The 14,131-nt window shown below is 42.0% G+C and overlaps 1 protein-coding gene across 3 annotated transcripts in view; it reads left to right on the top strand.

Annotated features, from left to right (window-relative positions):
- The first annotated feature begins 6,754 nt into the window (after positions 1-6,754).
- Positions 6,755-14,131, top strand: part of cldn19 (claudin 19) — a 14,113-nt gene continuing 6,736 nt past the window's right edge. For 2 of the 3 annotated variants that reach the window (XM_010785269.1, XM_010785270.1), the window contains exons 1-3: positions 6,755-7,446; positions 13,115-13,279; positions 13,576-13,660. In XM_010785269.1, coding sequence (XP_010783571.1) covers positions 7,224-7,446; positions 13,115-13,279; positions 13,576-13,660 — 473 coding nt within the window. In that variant the 5' untranslated portion in view covers positions 6,755-7,223. The remainder of the gene's footprint in view (positions 7,447-13,114; positions 13,280-13,575; positions 13,661-14,131) is intronic. The other variant, XM_010785267.1, reaches the window with a different exon arrangement.

Here is a 14,131-nt window from a genome sequence, read left to right as displayed (position 1 = left end):
CTGAACCATGCATCCTCTGGCGTGTAGGTGTAAGGAAGGAAGACAGAAGAGGGAGGCGTGTGGCGCAGTGGCCTAGTGTGTTGGTGTTGGATCAGGGGGTCACAGGTTCAAACCCCACTGCAGTCAGCATGTCACAACGACTCCAAAATTGCTCCTGTGGGGATTGTCCACGGTATTGAGTATGTAAATCGCTTTGGATAAAAGCTTCTAACAAATAACATGTCATGTAATGTAACAGAAAGTGATGGGGATATGCAGGTTGGGTAGAACGATGGGTCTCCTGGTAGCACTCCTTTGTGCATCAGTCAATCCTCACAGTAAATACAGAGCTAAATCCCAGATCAAATGCACGCTAAAGGGTCATTGAAAATGTTTTCTCTCAGTGATTGTGATGTTATGTTTAATGTTTGTTGTTTGTTTTTCATGTATTGTGTCTTGATATTTGTCTATGTTGATGTTACACATGGAGCTGCTGTCAGGTTTTGGGAAAATAGAACCCAAGTGCAGTTTAAAAAGGACTAAAAAGGTAAGGTAACAAAAAGCGAGCTTTATTTATAAAAAGCCGAAGGCATGAAAAAACAGAAACTAATTAACAGAAACAAAACCGGGGAGCACGACAGACAGGAACAAACTTACAAACAGACTAAATACACAGAAGGGTAATCACAGGACAAGACACAGCTGGGCAGGGGAGGCAGAAACACAAGGGCAACAGGTGAACACAATGAGGCACAATCAGACACACTAGGGACACTAACGACAGGAAGGCAAACACAGGAAGTAGGACCAGACAAGACACAAGAAGGAAAACATTTCAAAATAAAAGGTGGAAAATGAAAACATAAATCCAAAACCATGACAGCTGCTGTGATGCATTTCAAACTTTATCTGACTGATAAAGTATTATCGTATCGTAAGTACAAGAATGACATTGATATGTTATTCGCCTTAATTGATTTGCATTGGATTTGGTATTGAGATAATCTAATCCTTCTTTACATGTAACTAGTAATTAAGGGATTGCATTTTAAAGTAACCCCTTCCAGTCTCGCTCCAAAGTCCATCAAAAGTACAGAAGAACCCAGAGGCCCCAGCAGCCCTAGCTTAACCTTTATCTTTTACACACGTCATCTATTTCACGTCTGTCCGTCCTGGGAGAGGGATCCCTCCTCTGTTGCTCTCCCTGAGGTTTCTCTCATGTTCCCCTTTAAACTGTGGGGGTTTCGATGGAAGTGTTTCCTTGTACGATGTGAGGGTCTAAGGACAGAGGGTGTCGTACTGATATTCTGTACAAACTGTTAAGTCCACTGAGACAAATTTAACATTTGTGATATTGGGCTATATAAATAAACATTGATTGATATCTACATTAAAGCTCTTTCCAGCTTCAGATAAATGACGGAGAGAAAGAGGATGGGTCTCCTTCCACTCCATCACACGCCTCACTATACCATCCCCAGAAGGCACTGACCCAACAACTGAACTGAAGCCAGGCATGAAAGCAAGGTCGACCATAGTGAGTTTAGGAAACAGGGGGATGAAAAGACTTCTTCGTACGCACTCTCTCTGTAAAGATGTAATAAGACGTTGGACCATTCATGCAAAGTGCTTTCAGCAACCTCTCACAGGAAGATTTAAGTATCCAAATTGACATAATCAAAGCAATTAGTCAACAAGAATACCCTCGCAAACTCTCAAACTTTTTTTCTCCTCGCTTCCTTATGTGTCACACCACTTGATGCTGCTGTCTAATTTGTGGAAAAGATTCCCTGTTCAACTTTATAATGAGCAGAGCCAACAGTCTCTTCAGGGGCCACTTGAACTCCTTGGGGTCCAGACATACATTATTAATGTCTGCGCTGGCTTAGCATTCATTCAGATGCTGCCACCTACTCATGTGGGCTCTCTGCTGGAAAACATTAACGGGAAAGGCTTGACGTACTGTAATTAAAGTGTACTGGAGGCCTCTGGGAATACAACTCCTCTACGAGTTCTCAATGATGTGCAGTATATATCTTCCAGATGTGCGAATGCATACAAATGTCCTTCATGTGACATCAAAGTGCTTCGCTGAGTAATCCCTATCTGTTTCTTTAAATAGACTAATCCACAACCTCCCTGTTGTGTTACATAATTCTTCTCCAATTCTTTTTACATGTCCACATGTGGCTCACTGTAACCCTGACAACTCCGGCAAATCTGATAGGCTCCTGATGTCTTAATTGTGTGTGTGAGGGTATGAGACTTTGCGAACCACATTTACCGGTTTCCTGTTTGGGGAGAGTCATATCAAAGAGATAACAGTGAGGGGAGTGACGAGCCACATGAGTAATGGTGGTGGAGCCAAGATTAACATTACAAAGGTAGTTTATTTTCACCAATATCAATATGTGACTTCAGAAAGAAGGTTCACTTTGCCCTCGTGTCACTGTCTTGAAGAAAAGTGAAAGTCTACTGAGAGTTCAAAATCAACCCAAATTCATTCAATCTTAAAAAAGATAACTAAACTGAAAAAAATTGAATGTTGAGTTTAATTCAATGCATCATGTCAACAGATTTTACATTTCTGTATTATGTTATTTGAAAGCAATAATATTACTTTGGGCCTAATCATTTGTATCTACACATAATACTATTGTTTCCAACTAACCTAATACAGTTATGTGAAATCTGTTGACATAATTTAATTGAAGTCAATGTTTCAGTTTTTCAGTGTAGCAGCAAGCCCAGAATACGCAGAATTCATCAAACTCCTGAAACTCGCTTGATCAAAATAACACTGCCATCTTACAACCTTCGTGTATGATGTTTATAGTTAGACGTCTTTATGTTAACTATGACTGATGTTTACTGTCAGTGTTTCAGCCTCACTGCCTGCAGGACACTTCTTTGCTGGAAAGAGAAGGTGCGGTAACTCAAAGCAAACTGACCCCTAGTCACAGGCTGTATAGCAACTCAGGTTCAGTCAGCGCAACCCTGTGAAGTACGGGGAGCAGTATGGCTGGTTTTCACATTCAGTTGATACATATTTTTTACTTAAATTCTGTCCATAACTTAAACAACACTTTAAAGAGGGTTAGGCAAAACTGTTGGCAGTGCAGTCTGGATATCGACAGTAACGGTACGTCCACACGGCAGCCTGCGTTGAAGCTTGCCGGTGGGCGTGTCTGGCGTGCGACCAACAACCAATCACATTAATCTCCCGCCCTGGACACACAAGCACACGGTTTGATTGGCCAGAGCTTGTACTGGCATATGATTTGATTGGCTGGCGCTTCCGTCGACGCTTGAAAAGTTGAACTTTTCTCAACTTTCGAAGCGAGCAACGGAGGCAGAGCGACGCGACGGAACCACAATGCAGTTCGGCAAAGCGTGACGTCACCCCATTCAAAGTGAATGGGAAGCGTCTCCGTTGAAGCAACGCACGCTGCCGTGTGGACGGGCTGTAAGAAGGAGACTTCAGAAAATGTTCAACAATGTGAGCACCACAAACTCAATGACATGCACTGTGTTGGGGTTATTACAGCAGATACAGTATCTCTAAGTACTAGGCAAAAATAAAGAAAACTAAATTGATGCAGCAGAACAAAAGTGGTCTTTTTGGAGAGCACAATTAAACTACATTCAGTACTAATCAGCAGTCATTCAGGTGTGAGCCTCAAAGAGGACGTTGAGGAAGTTGGGCTTGGAGGTTTTGTTGGTTGGTTGGATGGATGGATTTATAGATTGAAGTTTGGATGGATGGATGGATGGATTTATTTGTGGATAATGCTAGGATGGATTTATTGATGGTTGGATTAGTGGGTGATTGGTTGGATGGGTATGAAGGGATTGATGGATGGGTAGGTGGATGGACGAATTAAGTTGCATGGATTTATGAATGTATTGATGGATAAATGGGTGAAACAAACATGAGACTTATACCCAAGGGAGTATTATTACTAACATCAATAACACAATAAACTCACTTATTCTAAGCTAAACTATTATTTGTGTTCCTTAAACATAACAAAGACTTAGAAAACAACCTTAACCAAGTGTTTCAAGGTACAACCATTATATACAAGAACATACATGTTAGCTGAATGGGATTGATTTTGCTGGAGACAGGGTCGCAATTGCAGCCAACTCATTTTCTCATCTAGGTATGAAGCTTTGCTCCATGTTTGATCAGAGAGCCTGGAGACAAAACTTTGCTGAGTTGAGTTTTTCCCTTGGACTTGTACCGCCATAACCCCCAATGTCAGAGTGTTGTTATGATTCAAAATAAGAAAGCCCCCACTGCTCCACCCACTACTCTGGACCTGAGCCCTTGTTTTGCCTCTCTTTCATCTCTTTGGTTCTCAGCTGACCTCTGTGCTCGGACCACATCTCACCCCGATATCAAGCCCCTCATTAGACCCCGAAAACCTGAACACACAACGTTAACGGTCACACATAAACACACCCTCAATATGCAAACCTAGAAGAACATTGTGGGTGTCAAAGAAGGAGAATAATACATCAGGGTTGGTTTGAACCATGTGTAGACCTCCATGTATGGCTCTACCCACGTGTGTGTGTGTGTGTGTGTGTGTGTGTGTGTGTGTGTGTGTGTGTGTGTGTGTGTGTGTGTGTGTGTGGGTTTTCAAAGACATACTTCGTGCCGGATAAGTGCGGTCACATGGATGTTCACATGTTCTGGTGTTTTTGTGATGCTCTGGTAGATCAAGTTCAAGGTTCAATTGGTAAGAGAATTCAGGAAAGAAACAAAAGGGCCAACAGAATAATAATAATGTGGAAACAAATAGATTCTCGTTAAAGCAGAACAATTAGACCACCAACAACATCCTGCTTTTCCATTTTTCCTGCTTTTCCACTATTTATTCTTAGGTGAGTCCTATTTTTTTTTTTTCAAAGTCTGTTAAAAGAAGTGGTCGAATCTAACAAAGTACACTTACTTAAGTATTGTCCTTAACTACGAATTTAAGGTAATTGCACTTTACTGGAGTATTTTCTTTGTTGATAGACTTATACACCTACACTACAAAAGGACATATTGTACTTTAACTCAACTATATTTAATTAGTATATTTAGTTTTTAGTTTCTTTAGAAATTAATGATGTTTTGTTATGTATTAAACTAGCCAACAGTTTATACAAAAATGAGAGTTTGAGGGAACATAAATTGGCATTGTTAAACAATCAAATAAATGTATAATTTATTTCGTATCATGTTAGTGCCTACTCATTCTTATTTAGACTTTTTGACCACTTTCAATACTTTAAGTACATTACATTTGACTTAAGTAACATTTTAAATGCAGGAATTTTACTTGTATCTTAGTATTTAAACTGTGTGGTATTAGTACTTGTACTTCAGTAAATAATCAACATACTTCCAACAACACTGAAGCAACCTTGAGTGGATGGGACGGGAACATGGTTGTTGCTTAGACAGGATGTCAATGTGTGTGTGTGTGTGTGTGTGTGTGTGTGTGTGTGTGTGTGTGTGTGTGTGTGTGTGTGTGTGTGTGTGTGTGTGTGTGTGTGTGTGTGTGTGTGTGTGTGTGGGTGTGTGTGTGTGTGTGGTGTGTGTGGGTGTGTGTGTGTGTGCAGTGTGGGGGTGAGACATGTCTCTTACAGATGTGAGAAAACGGCCATGTCTCGGACACGATGTGTGGACGCTCTAATTGGCAGAATATAATTACAGTTAGGTTGAAGTGAATTGAAGCTAATGTAATGAGTCGAGTCAAAGCAGGGCGTGCAACTGTGGGAAAAAAAAGAGCTTTCTGCAGCGCTCTGCGGACACACAAAAGAAACGGAGTGTGTCTGCGCTTGCATCTTGTAGGGATGTCCAGTCGGGTGAACTCTCTCTATCCTTTCCTCTCTTCGTTTGTTGCGGTTTCCATGGGGATGGGGATAGGCTTGCATCAGCGGCCCAATAATTTGCAGAGAGCCTGTCTGGATGTGACACGTCCTTTTCAGCCGGGCATTGTTTGGATGTTGATTTACGTGTGTTTGTTGCACTTTACCACCTCCTCCTCCTCCAGCACCTACAGCGGGGGTGGAAAACCTTTTAAAGCATCGATGCAGAAAAGAACCAGAAAAGACTTCCCATATGTCACACTTCCGGTTCCATCGTTTTTTTTGAACGTGTTTGTAGTTAGAAGCTTGAACTACAGTCTGTGGTTAACGCAACATAAAATAACATAAAATAAGTCAGTAAATACCCCTTTCGTGAATATCCAAAGCTTCTATGTGTCCTAAAAACTCGCAGAAGACATATTTTTTTAGCGTTCAGCTGTGATGTAGTTAACTTTTTAGTCCTGGCAATTGAATGTTCGCCTTAAAAATCACAAAGTTGTGTATATTGTCGATTATTTTGCTGGACAAAACATGTAAGTATCATACATGTGTGTTGGCCACAAAGCTAGGGAGGATCTAGGGAAATCCTATTGCTTTTATTCGAGGAATCCGCAGCGTTGCTAACTTCCGAGTCAGCCGACAAAAATACGTCATCAACGCATCACTCTATTTCGGAAGACCTGCTTGACTGTTTCTCATTTTATAGCAACATGTCATTTTGATTTCTCCCTATGCTCGTTTCTCTGTCTCTCTGTTTGAAACGCTGCTTGTTTCCCAACCAGCCCATCCCTCTTCCCGTCCAGTAGGCGTTCCTACAAGAAAGAGGAATCCAATCACAGCCCGGCCCTTCACCCCATCCCTCAATGGTCAGCCTGTTAAGGACTTTTTGTGTTCACGTCCTTTTTTTTCCTTTTTTTCTGCTACCCCTCATTGGGCCACTTGAGCCTGGAGCAGATGGAAAGATTGTAGTGTGGGGGAAAGTAAACCAGCAGCAGAGAGAGTGAAGATTGGAAGAAGCCATGCAGAGAGTGAGGCAGTGCAGCGACAATGCTTGATGAACTGAACCACTGACCACTTAAAAGGCTTTCTTTCCCACTTTGACTGAGCCCCAGAGAGATCAAGGAATCAGACAGGACAGTCTTAAGGGGAGACATCGTCATAACTGATGGGCAAAAACCAGCTTGGGACTATTAAGAAATAAAAGAAAGATTTTCAGACGAGAGGATATCTACAGATGCAAGCAAAGGGTGGGGTGACCAGATAGAGAAGAAGTGAACAATAAAAGTGAAAGGATTCCTACAGGTGTGTCCACAAGGATTTGCTCAAAGACGACACAGTAAAACAGACAGAAGTCCAGGGACAGAGCTTAGAGAAGGATGGCCAACTCAGGGCTCCAGTTGTTGGGTTATTTCCTGGCGTTGGGCGGATGGATCGGCATTATCTCCACCATCGCCTTGCCCCAGTGGAAGCAGTCTTCGTACGCCGGCGATGCCATCATCACGGCCGTGGGTCTGTACGAGGGGCTGTGGATGAGCTGCGCCTCGCAGAGTACGGGGCAGGTGCAGTGCAAGATCTTTGACTCCATGCTCTCGCTGGACAGTGAGTACTTTGTTTTTGTATTGGATCGACATAATCCTCACTAACTCGTACTGGATCATGCCTTCGATTGCGTGTAGACTGTTTGGTTAAGCTAACCCTAACCCTAACCTAACCCTAACTCATACGACATGATACGATGCAATACAATGATACTTTTATTGTCAGGTCAAGTCTGAAAATGTTATCGCATCAGCTACATTTGCAACATCAACAAGGACACATTTTAAGATAATAAACAAGGAAACAGAAACAATCACGTTTTTTCCCTAAACGTGCGTTTGACCAGGGATTGAATCTACATTGGATTTGAAGATATTAAAAGATAAAGGAATATTGTGAGTATGATAATTGTCTTATTTGAAAAATCATATAATTAACAAAATGTGAAAGAAAATCTAAGTGGTTTTGAAGGGGAATAATTAAAGGATATTCCCTTGGCTTATTTGCCAGATGACGGTACACCATAGTTTACATTTGGATAAGGCAAAAATCTGTTTGTAGACGTCACAAAGAAAGGCTTGTTGTGTTTCTTTCTCTTTATTTAATCGCCTTTTTGATGAAGTTCTACGTGACGTTTCATGAACCAGGATGACAAAAGAAAGGTCCAGTGAAACCATCACCTTCAATCTGTCTTCCTAAATTACCCCGGGTGAAATATCCATGACGTCGTAATTCAAATCATAACAGTTATTGTAACTCGCCCATTAACTTGGCTGTTAAAAAATAAAGAGAGTAAACAAGTCCCCAAGCTCTCGCTATCTGGGACATATTAAACTCATAAGCTGTAAATCTCACTTAGAATGCTTCTGTTCAAATTAAAGCTCCAAAACATCATGAAGTGTAATGTGTGAGGAGTGGGAGGGGGTCAGGAATGTGGGGTTAAGACATAAATTAGCTCCGAATATGAGCCTCTTGTCATCTCCAATCTGTAAGTGGGACCTAGTGACTCATAATTAATGGCACACAGATTATAGGAATCCATCCATCTAGTGTCTGCTTAAATCATCCTATTAGAGATTCTAATGAGAGGGGTGGGGGGGGGGTTCGGTTCAGAAGTCATTTTCATAAAACAATGAGCACTTTTTGTCTGTGGTTATATGTGCTTTCTGCTGTGTGCTGTCACGCTTGCCTTGGAGCAACAAATGAGGCACTTTGCAAACATTTTGGTGTATATCAAAACACTTTCTGTGAGCTGGTCTCCCATCTCCTTTGGTGCGTCGCGGCGATAAGAACGGCGTATTGTCTTTGCGTATGAATAGGGACTGTTTGGAGAAGAAAAGGTTAGTGTTGAGGCCAAACACCAGAGATATTCCCAGAATGCACTCCGGCGTCCCCACACGCGAACATTGGTCCATTTGTCCATTAACACAGCCCGACTCAGTGTGAGGACAAACAGTGAGGAAATTCATCTTTAAGGGTTAAGGAGACAATACTGAAAGCATCCGAGCATTCTTGATCAATCACAGGTTTTTTGCTCAGGTGCTTCCCCCCCGCCCCCCGAGACAGATTATGAAATGGAGCAAGATGAGCATCCAATCATGTGTCCAAGGGTCAGAGACAGGCTCACCGCAGGTCTGAATGTTGGTTAAAACACCCCATTGGCGTGGGTTTGATCCGACTGATGTGAGTTCTACATTCGCAGCGGGACCAGCATGTGATGGAGAAGCTAATTGTTCACCAGACTGTGGCTCCTAGCAGCCGTGGTGGAAACGGTTGGATCTGCTGCGGGTTGTAAACGCTCAAAGAGAGAGAGACGATGATCAGTACAGAAGGATGGGTTTTATTCTCAGATGAGTGCGAATGGTGGTGCTGAAAGGACAGCGTTTCAGAACACATCTTAGCACGATGTTAAAGAAAACCTGAGAAGATAACCGGCTTCTGCCAATCAGTTTGGTCACATTCGTAACCCTGAATTGTGCATTGTCGCCGGTTTTGCCTCGTAAATTCACGTCAAAGTCTCCCTGTGCTCGCCTAAAGGAACTCGGGATTTATAAGATAAGGAAATTGTCACGGTACTCTAAAACTTTAGATATGAGTAATCATAACATCAGCCTGGTCAAGCAACTGTCCAATGTGGGGAAACGATATATATGTTTCTCATGGTTGACCAATCAGAATCAGGATCCATGTATTCGTCCCACAGAGGGTACATTTACATGGTTCAGCAAAGAGACGGATAAATAAAACAGTATTAGTTGTGTTCAAATAATTAGTATACATTAAAAGAAGGAAAGACGAGTGGCAGCGTTATACAAAATATAGTTAAACAAATAGAGAATACTTGTGGAGTAGCTGCCAAATGACGTTATATTTCCTAGTACATACTGCACAGTGTTATTTCACAACATTGTTGGTGCAGCATTGGGAGTGCAAAAAGAATAAGAAGTCAGCAATATCATGTTTACGAAACAGGATTAGGGCCACATGTGAATTGTTTTTGGATGTGACCAAAAGATTAAAAATGTTTATTAGAGTTCTGAGAAAAAAGCTAGAAATTTCGATCTTCTAAAATCACAAATAGTTACTTCGACAAAAGGCTCAAGAATGCAAATGTTACTCAAACAGAAAGAAACGGTGCACTTGACAACATTTTCAGCCATTGATTGATCTACATTTGGTGCTGTTGGGAGTATTTGAGTTAGCAGTATGTACGATTGATGTTCAACAAATGGTTTGTGGAGGAACAGCCGAAGCAACAGCGTGGCTCATTGACATTTTCTCTTCAATCTCTGGCACAGAAAAATAAGATAATACATCTTAATCCTTGGGATTTTGTTCACTGATTGAGTGAACTAAACGTTTGCTTACAAGTTAGAGCATCCAATTAGTAAACGTAAGTAAGTGAAAGTACTTTTGATGGTGGTGTAGTGAGTGGGAAAACAGATATTATGTGCAATAGGGTCACCGGTTACCTCACAATGGGACCTAACGATGCCCACACACACACACACACACACACACACACACACACACACACACACACACACACACACACACACACACACACACACACACACACACACACACACACACACACACACACACACCCCTCCTCCTTTTAGCCTTTGCTTTACCCCAAAAGCTCCCAATCGGCCACCTAGTTTGTCACCAACTCAAACTGCTCAGATCTGGCCCTAACCTCTGCACACCCTCAGAAATACAGAAGAATACTCAGAGTGGATGAAAGGAAAGACCTCTCTCTGATGAAGACTATTCAGAGACTCCATCAAAAGAAACTGTGGAGCCATGAATCAGACTTCAAAGTTTGTTCCATCCTCTCTCCCCCCCTCCATCATAAGTCCCTTCAGATCAGCTTCTGAACTTCACTGCTGCGCCATGAATGATGGTGTGTGTGTTTTTGTCACAGTGATAAATGATGACTTTAGGTTCCTGCCTGACGGTTGATCTACAGCCTGTTTGAGGATCTGACACACAGTCCTGTTCTGTTGTGTCCAGTTCAGCCTGGTGCTTTATTCTTGATGCTGGAATTTGACAAAAACATCAACAGGTCCAATTGATTGTGTTTTTGCCGAGGCTTTGAAGACCACGATGTGTGAGTGAAAGCTCTGGTACAAACAATTGACAAATTGCTGATCTCGGATATAGTAGTTAAGGGCGATTTTTTTATAGAAACTTTGAAGATTAGTGTGACTTTGACTTTGTTTCTGGTTCAACTATTCTTAAATCTTCACCTTGTAAACAGAGGTGTCCTCTTATGGTCTTTTCTCGACATTAGTCAAGCTTTCCTAATGTTGAAATTGACTTTCTTCTATCTAGATCAGTGGAAAACACCTTTCTTGAATTGGGAAACGGTTGACAAAAAAATATTGAATCAATGTTATCCCACTATCTTTTTTTCCATAACTTTAAAGGTGGGGTAGGTCATTTTGGAGAAACCAGCTCGAGTGTGCTAGAATTTGAAAATACACAACCGGAACAAATCTGCCACTTCCTCACAGAGCCCCTCCTCCAACACACACGAACGCGCACATGACCAATGAGGGCACGAGATCAGTTTGTGCATGGATGGAAGGCTGACAGGCAGGTAGGCCATCCAGTTACTTTAGCCGGGCCGGCACAGATGATTGGTCGTGCTTTTTAAAGTACCACGGCTTCCACAGAGGAAATTTTTGTATGTATTTGTTGTCAAAGCACTTCAGATATTCATTGCTATCGAGATGTTAAGAGCATTCCATGGAATATAACAAAAAGTGTCTCTCAAGCCGGTGTCTCAAACTTACCAACCTTTAAGCTCTAGTTAAAGCCAAGATATTTCTATACTAATCAATTACTTTCTCTTTCAAATATCTTGCTGATTCTGGAAATAATAGTAAAAGGCATTTGTTTTCTAGAGCTTTAGAAGATAAGACCCTAACCCTAACCTTGACCCTCTGGTAAACCTTTCTACATAATGATGGTGATTCTTGTTAGCAGGAGTTTTGTCCCTGAATAATCTCTAAATAGCTCTTTTCTTGATGTTTGGCAGCTTTTCTTTTGTTTTTATCAATTTTTAATAAACTCTTTCCACTCAAGGTTACTTACTTACTGTTTGATTTGTATCTCCAGAACATTCTCAACTATTGACATGTCAATTAGTTTCACAAAGAATATTCACTCAATGTAAACTTACAATCTTTTTTCTCCAGAATGTAAGACCCAAAAGCTCAACGAGTGACAGACAGGAGCTTAAACCCTAACAATTAAAAAAGTACAAAGTGGAAATTGACCTTATGGTTTTTGTTAAAAGCATTTGTGACTTTCTATGATTTCGTCCTTCCTCCTATTCTGCTGAACACTTTAAGCCAATGTTATTTGAAGCTAATGCCTTTGACCTTGGCTGTTAACCCTGTATGAAAGCCTCAGTTCTGTTCACTTTAAAAACCCTTTAACCATTCTTCAGCTTTGTCAGATATCAGATCAGGATATCGGGCTTTGCGTGTTTACTTCCACCGCCGCTGTGATTTCAACAATCCCCTTGCCTGTTGCAAATAAGCGGCACTCCGTCAGTTTCTGACAATATCATTAAGCGCTTTGCGTCGCTTCAAACACTTCTGTGAGCGTTTGAGGCAGCATCGTCTGATCGCCGTGGCGACAGCGCCGTGAAAACAATCTTGCTTTGTGACAAAGCCACACTAATCCCACTGTGTGGAACATGTAAAGCAGGCCTCCTACAGCTGCTCAGTGTGAGAGAGAGAGTTGTGTGTTTCATCTGTGTCTATTCCACCTACAGTCAACGCATGTGTGCAGATTTTGTGCATTTGTGTGTAAATATGTTCCTCCCACTAAGTTATGTGCGCGCCGAGGCCTGTGTGGGCGGGACATTCGAGTTTTGAGAAGGGAAAACCACACTGGAATGATCGGGAGAAAGACTTACAAGATCATTTAAGGTCCTAAAAGTTGGAATTCCCCGGCCGGGAAAGAGGACAGTGGTGAACTCTCCCTAATGAGCTTTCTGTCAGAAATGCATGCGGTCGCCCATCAATCAGCATTTGTAGCTTCATTCCCTTCTAATCATCACTTTAATGTCCAGAAATGTGTGTTTTATTCCAAGTGATGGACTGTTTGTTGTTTCTCCTCACTCTTCCCTCTCCTCTCTTTCAAATCACTCTCCCTTTTTTCCATATCTTCTATAACATCTCCGCCTCCTCCTTTCCCTTTCTTTATCTAGTCCACATCCAGACATGTCGGGCCCTAATGGTGGTGTCGGTGCTGCTGGGCTTCATGGGCATGATCATCAGCGTGGTGGGCATGAAGTGCACTAAAGTGGGAGATAACAACCCGACTACCAAATCCCGCATCGCTGTGAGCGGAGGAGCTCTCTTCCTGCTCGCAGGTGAGATTTCCGCTGTTCATGAAACCAATAACATACTGCAGTGCATTCAGGAAGAGAGGCGTCGGCTATTTTTCTAGCCTGAATCTCTCTACGGAGGTCTTCTCTAGTAATTAGAGTCCCTGCTGTAAACAGGAAGTGGTCATTTTAGACGCATTAGTCGCTGACCTCAGCCATAAACCACGAGTCCAGGGGAGAACATTAACTGAATCAGGATTCTCCATTCATTGCTGCGGCTACAGGCTTAGCTTAGTCGAGCATTAATGCAGCGATCTCATTAACCTTTTGTCCCCCCACAGGTCTTTGCACCCTGGTGTCTGTGTCCTGGTACGCCACTCAGGTGTCCTATCAGTTCTTCAACCCAAACACACCGCCCAACGCAAGGTATGTGAAATAGCTGCTACTGACAAATACCTCAACTCGAGAGGCTTGAGATTAAACATGCAGCCGTCCACATGTGGCATTTACATTTGTGTCATTATAATTACAGCCTAGTAGCTAAGATAAATGTATTTTGTATGCATATAGTCTTGGGTTGTTTTGAGGCATTGGACTAATGTCCCCAGTCCCAAGAACTTCAGATTTTCCATAGGAGGGTTATGCGACACAACATGCTCGTTTCACCGATTAGTGACTGCACTAGACACTAGATTATTTCATGTAATCAAAGTATTTCATTGCTCTTGCCTCTTGACAAAAATAATCCCAGGAATGATTAAACAGAGTAAGAAAACCACTTTAACAAAGCTGTTGTTCATGCTAGTGTTAGCTTCTTTGTGTTTGAGCATCAAGTGAAGTAAACCAAAAGATTAGAAGACCAAAGTGTGTCTGAGTCCCAGGAACACATTCGGACTC

Source organism: Notothenia coriiceps, unplaced genomic scaffold (genome assembly GCF_000735185.1).
Source record: "Notothenia coriiceps isolate Sejong01 unplaced genomic scaffold, NC01 NC01_scaffold00027488, whole genome shotgun sequence".
Lineage (NCBI taxonomy): Eukaryota > Metazoa > Chordata > Actinopteri > Perciformes > Nototheniidae > Notothenia > Notothenia coriiceps.
The sequence above is the reverse complement of the archived record's forward strand: the minus strand, read 5'-3'. Positions and strand labels throughout refer to the sequence as shown.